Here is a 15,356-nt window from a genome sequence, read left to right as displayed (position 1 = left end):
TAGGAAATTAAAACATTGAAGTTTGTGCCCAGGTAGAAAGAAATGAGAATCAAGGGCCCGTGAAATAACAGGAAAAGAGAGAGAAGCCAAGGGACAGCACAGTTTCATGAAGGAGGGGACGTGCTTAACTCCATACTACACCAAGTAAGACAACGGTGAGCTCATCTGCTTTGTGCAATGGAAGAACAGTAAAGGTTTTACAGAAAACCGTTTCAACAGAGTGGTAGGGGGAGAAGGAACAAAGAACATTTGGAAGTGACGATAGAAGGAGAAAAAGCATGAATACTTTGTGTCCGGTCACAAAAAGATGAAATTAATGGAAGAGGACAGCTAGAAGTAAATGGGGAGATCACAGGGTAAAAAGGTCTCATGAAGTTGGAAGGTAATAGAGTTGATTACACCATTGGAAAATAATTTTCTTCAGTGACTCAGTAACAAAGAAAGGATATGACTAACATGAGGGGGAAAGGCTCAGGAATTTCCTCTTCTAAGTAGGAAAAGATGACAGTTCTGAAAACAAGGGGGGTACTCTAAAGACCGGCCCTGGGGATATAATGTACAGTATGGGAGCTACAGTCAATAACACTATCTCGTATACTTGGAAATTGCTAAGAGAAGAGATCTTAGAAGTTCTCCTCACAAGAACAAAAGGCCACTATGTGCAGGAACAGATGTTACCCAGACTTCTTGTGGTGATCATTCCACAATATATACCAGGATCGAATCATTATGTTGTATGCCTCAAACTACAAGTACGTTGTATGAAAATTGTACCTCAACATGAAAAAGGAATTTAAAGACTAACAAAAAGTAGTGTAACTGATAGTATTAAATAGTATTGGTAAATGGAAGTTAAGAAGAGACAGTCGTTTCACTCCTAGTCAATTTGATGGCAAAAGATTGACTACCTGCTCATCTCCAGAGCCTCCCTTCCTCTTGGCTGCCTCTGGGGAGCCAAACTCTGTATACTTCGACTGAGGCTAATGAGTTACATTGGGCAGGACCCTCCTGGGGCCACTAAAAATACACACATCCTCAGTCCCTAGAGCACGTACTTTGACTTTGGTGCCTTACAAAAAAACATCCCTCAGATATAATATTAGCCCTTTCATTCATGGGCAGATTCCAAAGTGTGTTTAGCTGCAGGCCCCACCGTCCACGCTCAACTACACCTCCTCGCATGTGCCAAAACACTCTGCAATGAGTGGACAATCTTCCAGGTAAACCCTGGGGATGACAGAACCTATGCTAACAGTAATGATGGAGAGAAGCGTTACTACCTTGAACAGAGCCTGAGCAGTGAGTAATTGTGTCTGCCCTTGCCTCTCAGAGTCACCATTTTCAAGGTTTGTCCTGTTGAAAGTTGCCATATTGTAAATTCACGAATCTGTTTTTATTCTAAGGGTTCTGTTCTACCTATTAGATCCCCTAACACTTTCCTACAGATCAATGACCACACACCACTGGGAAGTGTCTAAGTGTCCTAGCTTTCATGGGGCAGTGGTCATATACGTTCATCTGCAGGACCTTCCCTTTCCCATCCATATGCCAATCTCTTCACTTCATACAACTGTAGTGGTTCTTCAAAGACCAGTGGCTGCTTCCAAAAGTCAGGTGGATATCTGTAATCTCTGTTATTCTTCCTTGGAAGGAGAGGCCATGCTCTTACTCTAACACTCATTCAAATGTTACTAAGAAGATGTGAGAGTCTTTCCTTTGCTGCTGATTCCTTGCACCCAGGAAGTTGATGGTGCTGCCTGCAGAACTGGTGTCTGTGGGTGAGTTGCTCTTTCCTGACAATAAGTTCTAGATGGTAGAGCAATGTGACCTCCAGGTTAGCTGATTACCACTTCACTGGAGAGTGAAAGACTGTAAGTGTTTTCTCTTCCAGCGCAAACCAAATGCTCGGTGGCAGATCCCACAAGCATGGAATCTGTGTTTATGTTTCAGATCTGTGAGTGTAACAAACAGGTCTATAGGACAATTGCCGTCATTGGATATTCATGCCAGATATGGGGAGTCAGTGTTTCCCGCTACTGTAGGCTTCTGCTCCAGGAATGAGAGAATACGAGAACTTGAAATCAGATAGAACTCATACCTTGGTCTTACCACTGCATGCAGGTATTCATTTATAATAAAGAACTTTTATCATTTCACAGGCATATGTGCATTCTACTATTGCTATTGGGTTGAATTGTGACCCCTGCAAACCTCCCCCACCAGAAAAGTGGTTGAAACCCTAAACCTCAGTTCAGGTTAATATGGGACTTTATGTGAAAACAAGTTTTCTGCAAACATATTCAAGTTCAGATGAGGTTACACTCAATCAGGGCATGCTCTAACACAAAGTGATTGGTATTTCTATAAGAAGGACAGAGTAGACAGGTGAGGAAGAAGCCATCTGCCTACAGAGGCAGTAGTTGAAATCCTGCAGCCACAACTCACAGAAATCCCAAAACTTCCAGCAAACAAGCCACCAGAGACTAGAAGGGTCCAAAGATGTATATTCTCCCCGACAGGTTTCAGAGGTCCTGCCAATATCTTCGTGTTGGACTTGTGTCCTCCTGACATATCAGACAATGGATTCCTGCTGTCCTGAGGACGGACCTGGTTAGTGGAGCTTGGTTATCAAGCCTAGGAAAATAATACAGCATATGGAAATTCGTGTGAAAATGTCTATGTCAACTTAATTCTTCCCTTCTAGGCACAATGCATTCTACACGCTTCTTAGCAGAATCTATGGTTTCTTGGTTCCAATCACTTTCTCTGCATCACTGAGAAGAACAAAATCATTGAGAATCAAGTTCTTGGCTGAGTGATGAGCTGTTTTGTTGATCTCCCAGAAATATTGTAAACCCTGTGGGAGCCTTCTTCTGGGCACCACGATGGCCTGCAGAAGCCCCTTCTCTCACACTTACAGCATATGGATAGAGGGAAGACGCAGAGGTAAGTCCCAATAACATGTGACAAATTCTACTGACTAGTGCCCTTTGTATGATTCTGGATATTTGGGACCAAGGCCTGATCATGTGGAAGATATAGACGTTAAGAGCCAGGCTGTTGCTACAGACAAGCAAGGACTGAGGAGGCTTCTTCAATATGGGACAATGGATCTTTTGGAACATAAACCTCCCAGGGTTCGACAAAGAGCTGAAATCATTATATCTCCTATTTCCTATTGAAAGCTAGAAACATCATGTCGTTTATTTGAAGGGGACAGTTGGGGTGGGAGAGTAGTCTTGAGAATCTCAAAGCTTATTACTGGTAGACTTATACTTATGATCCTGGTATTCTGTTTCTTACTTTACTGCATTTTTAAACTGATTTTCTCAAATTCATTATACCCTTCAGCAACACAGCAACAACAGCCAAACAAGCAGTGAAAGGATTTAGGAATAAAAGGATAAATGGAACAAGAATCCTAAAGGAAGCATAATAGAGAGGTGACCGGAGCTCCTCTTGGCTCGTCATTGATTTTGCTATTAGAAAAGTTACTTTTAAAAATATAGAGTTCTGCAAGTTTCCATACAACTTAGCATTTGGGGAAAAAATACTCGAATTTGAGTAATCAAGACTATCTACCTGTTGCTCAGGATTTCCTTTGCTTTGCTATTGTCTCTGAGTGTCTATAAACCCTAGACTCATTTTCAATAACGTGTTCAAGTTCATAATCTTCTTGACTATTCTGATTCATTCAACAAAGACTGTTTGTGACTCTAGTAAATGCCAGATTCTTTTCCATCACTTTATGAGTTATAACTCTTCTCCAGGTTGTATTTATTATTAAGCTTGCCTCATGGTGCGAAGGGTGAAGGGAGGTTATTCCTAAGAGCAAGCCCAATGATTTTGGTAAAAAACAGAATGATTCCTACGAGGTTGGCCTTTATAGGAAGTACAGACTGAGATGCTGATAAAATATTTCTCCACTACACTAAAAAAGTTTGAAAGGGAGTTGTAATGTGAGACAAAAGAAAATGAAACATTGGATTGATGATTTCCTGACATTTTACTGAAATTGCTGTCAGTGATTGTTAGTCAGGCTTAGTCATCCTGCAAAGTGAACACTGGGCACAATAAATTCTTCAATCATTTCCAATAGATGCTTCCCAATCATAACGATTTCAGGCTCCATCCCCAGAGTTCATTAGTTCATGCATCAAAATGTATTGTTCCCCTTGTATAAAATTGGTAATGGTAAATTTCTCTATCTATACACTTTCAGAAAACATATTTTTTTCTCCCCACAAATTAGAAGTAAGGGAGCGAGACGCATGTATTTCAATTCTTGATGGCAAACAAACATAGAGGGAAGGGACAGTGCAAATTTGCACCTTACTCAGAACAACTAGATTAATTTTTTTGAGAAACTACAGTTACCTTCAGTGTTCATGCATTCACGAAAAGACACTGTCCCTGCTGGTCAAAAGCCCAGGTTGTGGAGTCAGTCTGAAGCCTGGTGAGAGCCCCTGGGAAACTTACTGAACCTCCTTCACACTCACTTCGCTCATCTAGTCAACAGAGATCAGGAACGTGCCAACCTCAGACAGTCACTGGGAGAAAGTGCACCCACGTCTAGGGCAGTGCCTGAAACACAGAAGATGCTCCCGTTCAGGGGCTGTTTATCACCCCGTCGCTCCCCAACAAGGAAGGGTGTGTGCAAACTCTCAGGCCTCCACCCAGAATCCACGAGCCCACACTGGGAAAACAGGGCTGGACTGAAGCTGCAAGAGAAAACAGGGAGTCCTGCTAACTGTGCAGACTGAGTGCCATGGAAAGAGCGAATGGCAGCACCTCCTCAGGATTCCTCCTCCTGGGCTTCTCCGACAGGCCAAAGCTGGAGACGCCTCTCTTTGTGGTCATCCTGATGGGCTACGTCCTGAGCTGTCTAGGCAATGGCACCATTATACTCCTGTCGCTGCGGGACCCTCGCCTGCACACCCCCATGTATTACTTCCTCTCCAACCTCTCTTTCATGGACCTGTGTCTGACCACCTGCACCGTCCCTCAGACTCTGGCCAACCTCAAGGGGCGGGACAAGACTATCACCTATGGCGGCTGCGTGACCCAGCTCCTCATCGCCCTGGGGCTCGGGGGCGTGGAGTGTGTGCTCTTGTCGGTCATGGCCTATGACCGCTACGCCGCCGTGTGCCGCCCACTGCACTACCTGATCATCATGCACCCGCAGCTCTGCCTGCGCCTGGTCCTAACTGCTTGGCTCACAGGGTTCGGCAACTCGGTGCTACAGACGGCCCTGACCATGACCCTGCCCCTGTGCGGGAGAAACCAGGTGGACCATTTCTTCTGTGAAGTGCCGGTGATGCTCAAGCTGGCCTGCGCCGACACCTCCTTCAACGAGGCTGAACTCTTCGCGGTCAGTGTCTTCTTCCTCGTGGTGCCTCTGTCGCTCATCTTAGTGTCCTACGGCCACATCACCAGGGCCGTCCTGAAGATCAAGTCGGCCCGGGGCAGGCGGAAGGCCTTCGGAACCTGCGGTTCCCACCTGATGGTGGTGGTCATCTTCTTTGGCACGCTCATCTCCATGTACCTCCAGCCTCCCTCCAGCTACTCGCAGGATGTCAACAAAAGCATTGCGCTCTTCTACACTCTGGTGACTCCCCTACTGAATCCCCTCATTTACACTCTGAGGAACAAAGAGGTCAAGGGGGCGCTGAGGAGACTGCTGAGAGGAACCACAGGCTCCAGAGGGAGCTAATACAGGGTTTGCAGATTCTGGGTGACTACAACCCGGTTGTCACTGAAGTCAACAAATCCTTATAAAGCACCTCCTCTGTCTAGGCCATTGTTCCACTGACTTCGACTGTGATCAGCAATCACAACACTCAGCCCTGTCTCCATGGAGCTCAATATTCTAGTGGGGAGAACATGGGTTCAATAAAAGAATCTAAAAATAGCTATGATGTATCCTCTATTGGAATGTATACAATAATGAGAATCAACAAATAATAGCTACATACGTCAGCATGAATGCCTCTTGCAAACACACTGCTGAGTGAAGGAAGCCAGCTGCAGAACAGTTCATACTGTTCGAATTGAATGGTATAAAATTTACTTTTAATTCATGTGAAATTCAAAAGCAGGCACAATGAATCTGTGGTATTGGAAGGCAGAATGGTGGTTGCCCAGAAGAGTCACGATTGGAAGGAGAAGTGGGGGAGGAGAATTCGGGGTTCTGCTTATATTCTGATGATGGATCTCAGCGCGGTTGATAGAAGGTGTACAACATGGGAAATGTCATCAGACTTTACCCTGAAGCTACTTCCACTCTCGTGTGCATGATGTACTTCGAATCACTTAATTTTAATCAGTTTGAAGCAAGCCTGATATGATCAGAATACTATGATACTAAATAATCACATAAAGATTTGTGTTCCTTTCACACGTGATTGGCTTTGTATTGCAAATGAGCCATGTTACTTCTTTCCAGTGTAGTGAACCAGTAGACTATATAGTGCTTATGACCTTAATAATATTTAGTCTAGTAGAATGAGCCTTACCTAACTTTCCTTTGAAGACCTCAATCCAAGATCATTTGTACAGTGAGTTCTGGTTCTCTTCTTCCTTCTAAGTTGATTTGCAATTGTTTTATGGTGTCCATTTCATTTATTTCAGCTCTGATCTTTGTGATTTCTTTCCTTCTGCCAACTTGGAGCTTATTTTGGTCTTTTCCTAGTTATTGGAGGAGTAAAGCTAGGTTGTTTATATAAGAATATTTTGTCTTACTGTAGTCCTTTAAATGCTGTAAACTTTCCCTTTAGCATTGCTTTAGCAGCATCCTATAATTTACTAAGTAGTGTTTTCTCTTCGTTTTTTCAAGATGTTTCTTGATTTCCCTTTGATGTCTTGTTTGACCCATTGATTTTGGGGAGGTATGTTATTTATTTTTACATCTTTGCAAAATTGAGCTTTCCTTTTTTTTTTTTTTTTTTTTGGCTTTTCTTTGTTGTCGATGTTCATTTTCATCGGAGTGTGATCAAAAAAGACACTTGCAAGAGGGCAATTTTCCCCAATTTGCAAAGACTTGTTACATAAATTTTCTTATGGTCTATCCTGGAGAATGCTCCTGGTGTTCTTGGTAAGAATATGCATTGCATTGCTGTTGGATGAAAGTTCCATATATGTGTATTGAATGTTTTTAATTATGGCTCAAGTCCAATATTTCCTTGTTGACTTTCAGTCAGAATGATTTGTCCATTGTTAATATTAGAATATTGAAGTCCCTACTGTTATTATATTGTTGTCTATTTCTCTCTTCATAACTGTTAGCATTTGCCTAATACATTTGGGTGCTCCCATGTTGGTTCCCATATATTTACCCTTGTTATAACTTCTTGATGAATTGACCCCCTTATATACTGAAGTTTTTATCCCTTGTTTTCATTTTTAGCTTAAAATCTATTTTGTCTGATACAAATATAGTTACCTCTTCCCTCATAAATATTTATAAAACAGCTAGCACCAACCCTTCTCAAACTCTTCAAAGAAATTGAAGAGACAAAACACTCCCAAACACATTTCACAAGATTAGCATTAACCTTATGTAAAACACAGATAAGTCATAGAAAGAAAAAAAGAAGGAAACCTATAGACCAGTATCTCTGCAAAATATAGATGCAAAATTTTTCAACAAAATATTGATAAATCGAATTCAGCAGCACATTTAAAGTTTCAAACACCATGATCAAGAGGGATGTAGTAGGGATACGGGACAAAGCAACATACACAAATCAGTCAATGCAATACATCACATGACTAGAGTGGAATGAAAAATTCATGTTTTTCCAAATAGATGCAGTAAGGCATTTGAGAAAACATGATATATTTTCATGGTAAACACTCTCAACAAATTAGTTGTAGATGGAATGTGCTTCAACATAAGAAAGGCCATATATGACAAACTCGTGGTAACATACTCAGTGGCAAAAGGTTGAAAGCTTTTCCTCTAAGATCAGAACAAGACAAGGATGCTCACCCTCATTACTCTTACAGAACATAGTACGGAGAGTCCAGTCATTTGCTGAAGAGACTCTCTTTTCTCTACTGGATATCTTTCCTGGTAGGTTGAAGATTAATAGGCCATTGATTTGTGGGTCCATTTCTGGAGTCTCGAGTCTGGTCCATTGATCTATACGTCTGTGTTGGTGCCAGTACCATACTGTCTTAATGATAACAGCGTTGTAATACAGCTTGAAGTTTGGAATCGTGCTGCCTCCAGCTATAGGTATCTCTTTCAACGTTACTTTGGCTATTTGGCATCTTTTCTGGTTTCACACATTTTGGAATTGTTTGTTCTAGCTCTGTGAAGAATGCTGGTGTAATTTTGATAGGGATAGCATTGAATGTATAGATTGCTTTGGGTAGTAACTACAGTTTAACAGTATTTGCTCTAGTAATCCACAAGAATGGAATGTTTTTCCATTTCTTTGTGTCTTCTGTAATTTCTTTCCTAAGCTTTCCATAGGTTTCAGTGGATTCAACAAAGCAGGAATGAATATCCAGTGGAAAAAAAGACAGTCTCTTCAGCACATGGTGTTGGGAGAACTGGACAGTGACATGCAGATGAATGAACCTGGACCACTTTCTTACACCATATACACAAAAATAAACTCAAAATGGATGAAAGACCTAAATGTGAGACAGGAAACCATCAAAATGCTAGAGGAGAAAACAGACAACAACCTCTTTAACCTAGGCTGCAGCAACTTCTTACCAGACATGTCTCCAGAAGCAATGGAAACAAAAGTAAACATGAACTATTGGGACCTCATCAAGATAAAAAGCCTCTGCACAGCGAAGGAAAAAAAAATCAACAAATCTAAAAGGCAACCATCGGAATGGGTGGAGGTACTTGCAAACAACATACGAGATAAAGGGTTAGTATCCAAAATCTATAAAGAACTTATCAAATTCAACACCTAAAAATCAAGTCATCCAGCTAAGAAATGGGCAAAAGACATGAACAGACACTTCTCAAAAAAAAGACACAGATGGCTGAAAGACACATGTGATATGCTCATTGTCTGGGAAATACAAATGAAAACCACAATGAGACACCACCTCACACCTGTCAGAGTGGCTAAAATGAACAAGTCAGGAAACAACAGATGTTGGCAAGGATGTGGAGAAAAGGGAACCCTCTTGCACTGCTGGTGCAAATGCAAACTGTTGTAGCCACTCTGGAAAACACTGTGGAGATTTCTCAAAAAATTAGGGATAGAATTACCCTATGACCCAGTAACAGCACTACTAGGAATTTATCCACAGGATGCAAGAGTGTTAATTTGTAGGGGCATATGTACCCCAATGTTTATAGCAGTGCTATCAACAATAGCCAATTTATGGAAACAGCCCAAATGGCCATAAACATTTGCATGAAATAAGAAGATGAATGAATGGATAAAGAAACTGTGGTGCTTACACCTGTCAGAATGGCTAACATTAACAACTCAGGCAAAAACAGATGATGGCCAGGAGGCGGAGAAAGAGGAACTCTTTTGCATTGTTGGTGGCAATGCAAGCTGGCGCAGCCACTCTGGAAAACAGTAAGGAGGTTCAAAAAAAAACTAAAAATAGAACTATCTATGACCCAGCAATTGCACTACTAGGCATTTATCCACAGGATACAGGTGTGCTGTTTCGAAGGGACACGTGCACCCCCAGGTTTAGAGCAGCACTATCAACAATAGCCAAAGTATGGAAAGGTCCCTAATGTCCATCTATGGATGAATAGGTAAAGAAAATGTGGTATATATTACCACATACTCCATATACAATGGAGTATCGCTCGGCAATCGAAAGGAATGAAATATTGCCATTTGCAACTGCGTGGATTTAACTGGAGGGTATTATGCTAAGTGAAATAAATCAGTCAAGAAAGACAAAAATCATATGATTTCACTCATATGAGGACTTTAAGAGACAAAGCAGATGAACATAAGGGAAGGTAAACAAAAATAATATAAAGACGGGGGGGCCAAAATAGATAAGACTCATAAATATGGAGAACAAACTGAGGGTTGCTGGAGGGGTTGTGGGAGGGGGGATGGGCTAAATGGGTAAGGGGCATTAAGGAATCTACTCCTGAAATCATTGTTTCACTATATGCTAACTAGTATGGATGTAAAGTTAAAAAAAAAAATTAAATTAAAAAAAAAGCAACTGTGATACACACACACACACACACACACACACACACACAATGGAATAGTACTCAGCAATAAAAAGAATTAAGTCTTGCCATTTCCAAAAACATGAAAAGATTTTTTTTATCCCACATTCACAATAGCATCAAAAACGATAAAATACATAGGATTAAATTTAACCAAGGAGGCAAAATATCTCTACATTTAAAACTGCATAAGTTGATGGAACAAATTGAAGAGAATTAAGATATCTTGTGTTCATGAATTGGGCATTGAGGAGGGCACTTGTTGGGATGAGCACTGGATGTTGCATGTAAGCGATGAATCATGGGAATCTACCCCTGAAACCAAGAGCACACTGTATACACTGTATGTTAGCCAACTTGACAATAAATTATATTTAAAAATATTAAGATTGAAAAATTTTCCCAGTATTCAAAATCATCTCTAGATTGAATGGAATCCCTATCAAAATTTGAGCGGCATATTTCAGAGATAGAATAAGAAACAATCCTGAAATGTGTATGGAGCCACAAAAGTCCCAACTGCCAAAACCATTCCAACAAAGAAGAACAAAGCTGGAGGCAGCCTACTTCCTGATTCAAACCGTATTATACATATCTAGGAGTCAAAACAGCGTGGTACTAGATCAAGAAACAGGCACATACACCAAAGGAACACAAGAGCACAGAAATAAACCCATCCACATACGGACAACTAATATTTGAAAAAGGAGTCAAGAATTTTCACGGTGACTTCTAAATTTCTTAGCTTATTGTGTCTATAGACGTATAGTTTGTTCCATGGAGCTCTTGAGTGGTACCAGATTCTACCAACAGCCATTGCTCCCTGCACCTCCTGGAAAGAGTTTTTTTTTCTCCATTCAATGTGATCTGCAGGGATACTGTTACCACATACACTAGGATGTATTTGTATTTCAGAACATATTGGAAATACATCATGTATGAGCCTGGCACTTCTAAGTAGGATAAGCTTAAGGAAACATATTTTCTGGTAGTAATCATCTTCACAAGAGGGTTCAGAGATTGGCCTACAGGTGATTGGATATGGAGCACATTTTGTGCACAAGCATGTCCGTGGGTGTATGTGTTTAATAATATATTAATGTATATATTGCTTCTACCTAAGTGAAAACCAAAATGTAACACGTTGTGGCAGACTATGAGGAGAATCATTCTGTGGGAATAGAGATGGTTTTTCTAAGAGGGAGGGTGAAACCTTGGAGAGATTGATTTCAAGCTAGAAAGAACACATTCTTAGTCAACATGCTTCCTTTAAATACATTAAAACTGAGTTCTCATTAGACATAAGTTACTAAAGAAGCTTTCCAAAGAGAGTCTTTCAAAACCATTTCATGTTTCCAAGTGCTTGAAATGACGACTTACAAATGAGAGAAAGCATTATGTGTGACCTGCTACCACGGATTCGGGGGGACGGGGCCCTGTCAAAGGCTTTGACCACTGATCAAGACAGGCCATTGATCATGGAGATCCCAAATAACCCAATCAGTAGAAACGTTCACGACGCTTCTCTGAGACTCAACACACAAGTACACCTGAACAGCCTCATCCTGAAAAGGGGTTGAAACCATTCTCAGACAAGGTTCACGAATCAGAAGAACTTACACTTCCTAGAGACCTCATAGATTTCATTCCCTCCAGTGGTTAAAATAAATCCACCCAACAATGTAAATCAATAGAATTAAATTTTTTAAATGGAGCAAGTGTGGGAACCCAGGGAGGACCCCCAACATGGACCTCAACAGCATATTGATCACTTTGAATGGAAGCTACTGGGGAAAGAGCAGGTGTGAGGACATCACACCCTCCTCTGTCCCCCTGGAAGCAGGAAATATCTCCCAAATGAAAGTCTCCTCCCAGGTCTAAGAAGTAAAAACAACCAGTTATCACCACAGGTAGGGACCTTAGAGCTGAGAAGGCTGTAGAAATAAACCTGCTACTTTTTACTAACCCACCACCTCAGCCCACATTCCACTTCGCATTCCCTGCTAACTGCAGCTCCAAACCCCAGTTTTCTTTCTCCTGTCAATTCCACGCTCATCTGTTGTCTCTCTGTAAACAGGGTAAAAACCACCTGGTTGTTCATTTCTTTGGGTCTTAATGTCCAGGTTGGGCCTCCGTGTGGTGGTAATAAAACTTTGGGTGTTTTCTCCTGTTACTCTGTCTCATGTCAACTTAATTCCAAAACAGCAGGAAGGGCCATGGGGAAAGAAGGAAATGTCTCCTCCCAGAAGCCAGTGTCCTGTCTCTGAGGCCACCTAGGGGAGCCCTTCCCCTGACCCCACTGATCTCCAGGCGTTCACCCTCTCCTTTCTGCATTGACACCCAGCCCCCCTTGTCCCTGCAAACCACATGTCTACACACGGTGGTTCCCAGTCTGCACCATCACGGCTCAAACATGCCACAACACCACTGGGGTGAAAGAGAGCTCTCACCCGTGTCACAAACCAAGCATCCAAAAAGCAGTCACCTGCAAAGGTAGGGTTGCCAGTGGTCCGTGACCTGTTCCTGCCTCCTCCATGAGCCTGGTCAGAGCAGGACTCTGGCAAAAAGTAGTGGCAAAAAATGCAGACTAGGAGGTACAGGAGGGACTTACAGGGGTGACTGCACTCTGATGACTGATCCAGGAGTGAGTTTAGCAGGATGCAGAGGGCGTGTTCAGAGTGCAGTCACCTGCACTGCACACCCTGTCGTTATGCTAACATGTGACAATTCTAAGGCCAGGACAGGGCTACGAAGGTAGGGATGCATGAACTGAGAATGTCCCTTCCCTTCTCTGGGCTCACTGGTACCACAGTGGATGGCCTGGGGGGAGGGGTTAAAAAGGTGATGGAGATTAAAGAGAGCACCTGTGATGATGGAAATGTTGAATCACTATATTGCACAGGAAAGTACTATAAAGTACTTTATAAAGTACCATTAAAGTATAAAGTAATATAATATAATGCTGTAAGTTAACTCTAATGGAATGACAATAAAAATTAATTATTTTTAAATTATTTTTATTTTTATAATAAATAAATTATATTTATTTTAATTATTAAATTATTAAAAATTAAATTATTTTTAATTAAAAAATAAAATAATAAATATTAATTTCAAACAAGAACACTTGAAAAACAAAGAAGTGTGTTCAAAACGAAAACAGTGTCAGAATGGCAACATTACACCACAGAATGATATATGACCAGCTTTATCAGGATGGATGTTTGCAGGCTTTCTCTCAGCTAAAGTTTGTTTTTCCTACAGTTGCCCTCCTACTTCTGGGAAAAAGCTGTGACCCAGTGAGGCTCCAAATGTTGTAATAGAGCCGTGATCAAACTGCAAGAATAAGCAATAGGCTCCAGGAATTGCTGGAGAATGATACAATATTTATTATAGTGTACTGGTGCTTTCCATTCTTATTTTGCTATGTTTTTAGGGTGTGTGTGTCATTGTCCTTTGCGATTAGAAATGTAATAGTGTTCCCAAATGAGGGTGAAATAGGAAAATCCTTTGAAACTTTTTAAAATATTAATATGATGCAGATGGCCTTGAAATACTAAATCAGCATCTCTGGAGGCTGTAATGCATGCATGAACTTAGAGTTTGAGCACTCACTTGCATAAAAGAATGGATTAAGGAATTTCCCTTGAGAGTTATCAGGGGAAATATGGAGGACACAAAAACCTGAAAGACCCTGGCATCCAAAGTCTTCTGTCAAATGGTCTTCCCCTCATTCATCTAGGGTCATATCCCTACAGAACACTTTTTTCATTGCTCCAATCACATCCCTATTCCTCAGAGTATATATGACAGGGTTGACCATGGGGGTGACAATGGTGTAGAAGAGAGAAATGAACTTGCCCTGATCCTGGGAGTAGTTGCTGCTGGGCTGAAGGTAAATGTAGATGCCTGTGCCGTAGAACAGGGAGACCACTGTGAGGTGGGACCCACATGTCCCAAATGCTTTCTTCTGCCCTGAAGCTGACTTTATTCTTAACACTGTCTTGACAATCCGACCATAGGAGAATGTGATTAATGCCACAGGTATGAGGAGAATGATCACACTGACAGAGAAGAGCTCAGACTCATTCACAGTGGTGTCAACACAGGCAAGCTTGAGCAGTGGGGGGATCTCACAAAAGAAGTGATCTATTTTATTTCTCCCACAAAGTGGTACAAGAAAGATGAGCACCGTCTGCAACGAGGAGTTGGCAAAACCAATGAACCACGATGCAGAAGCCATCAGAGCACAGAGTCGGGGGTGCATGATCACTGTGTAGTGCAGGGGCATGCAGACGGCTGCGTAGCGGTCAAATGCCATCACCCCTAACAGAATGCATTCTGTGCATCCCAATCCTAGAGAGACGAACAGCTGAGCTACACAGCCGCTGAAAGAGATAGACTTGTCTGCTCCCCTGAGATGAACCAGCAGCTGAGGAACAGTGCTGGTCGTGTAACACAGGTCCAGAAAGCTTAGGTTGGACAGGAAAAAGTACATGGGAGTCTGCAGGTGTGGGTCCAGGCGGGACAACGCAATGATGGTTGTGTTTCCCAGCAGGGTGAGCAGATAGAAGATCAGAAGAACCACAAAGAGGACTCGCTCCAGCTGAGGCCGGTCAGAGAAACCCAGCAGGATAAAGCCAGTGAAAGAACTTCCATTTTTCGGGTCCATCCTTTCTTATCACATGTTTCCTGTCAGCAGCAAGTATTTAGCCATTTTTAAGAGAAATCTTCAAAAAGAAAAAAAGGTGGCAGGGGGTTGAATCGATCATATGAAAACACACGGTCATGGACTTTATCAGTAATAATTTGAATAATGATATATTCATGGAAATTGACATAGCTTATACCAATACAGTTCACATTATCATAAAAAGTAAATCATTACTATTTAATGTAAGAAAAATCAAATTATGGACCTTGTGTTTGCATCAGTCATTGGAATATAAGGGTCTTTCAGTCCACACTTACTATAACTTAAAGTACTATAAAAATATATGTATGTTGCAGATTTAAGTTATGGAAAAATGTATAAGGGAGAAGGAGAGATGTTATTATAAACATGTGTCTCATGATTCTACACAACTGGATTTGCACACACCACACATGCATTAAAATATAATATGGTGACACCTGAGTGGCTCAGTGGGTAAGCACCCGACTCTTGGTT

At 41.5% G+C, this 15,356-nt stretch overlaps 2 protein-coding genes across 2 annotated transcripts; one reads left to right on the top strand and one right to left on the bottom strand.

Moving 5' to 3' along the window:
• Positions 1-4,752: 4,752 nt before the first annotated feature.
• LOC122238493 (putative olfactory receptor 2B8) lies at positions 4,753-5,713 on the top strand. Its single transcript, XM_042985480.1, has one exon. It carries the CDS (start codon positions 4,769-4,771, stop codon positions 5,711-5,713), a length of 945 nt encoding a protein of 314 aa, XP_042841414.1. The 5' UTR covers positions 4,753-4,768.
• Positions 5,714-10,927: 5,214 nt separating this feature from the next.
• Positions 10,928-14,858, bottom strand: LOC122238472 (putative olfactory receptor 2B8). Its single transcript, XM_042985394.1, has 2 exons — positions 13,950-14,858; positions 10,928-11,185 (listed from the first exon to the last, which is right to left on the bottom strand). Exons 1-2 carry the CDS (start codon positions 14,856-14,858, stop codon positions 10,928-10,930), a joined length of 1,167 nt encoding a protein of 388 aa, XP_042841328.1.
• Positions 14,859-15,356: the final 498 nt, after the last annotated feature.

This window comes from Panthera tigris, chromosome B2 (genome assembly GCF_018350195.1).
Source record: "Panthera tigris isolate Pti1 chromosome B2, P.tigris_Pti1_mat1.1, whole genome shotgun sequence".
Taxonomy (NCBI): domain Eukaryota; kingdom Metazoa; phylum Chordata; class Mammalia; order Carnivora; family Felidae; genus Panthera; species Panthera tigris.
The sequence above is the reverse complement of the archived record's forward strand: the minus strand, read 5'-3'. Positions and strand labels throughout refer to the sequence as shown.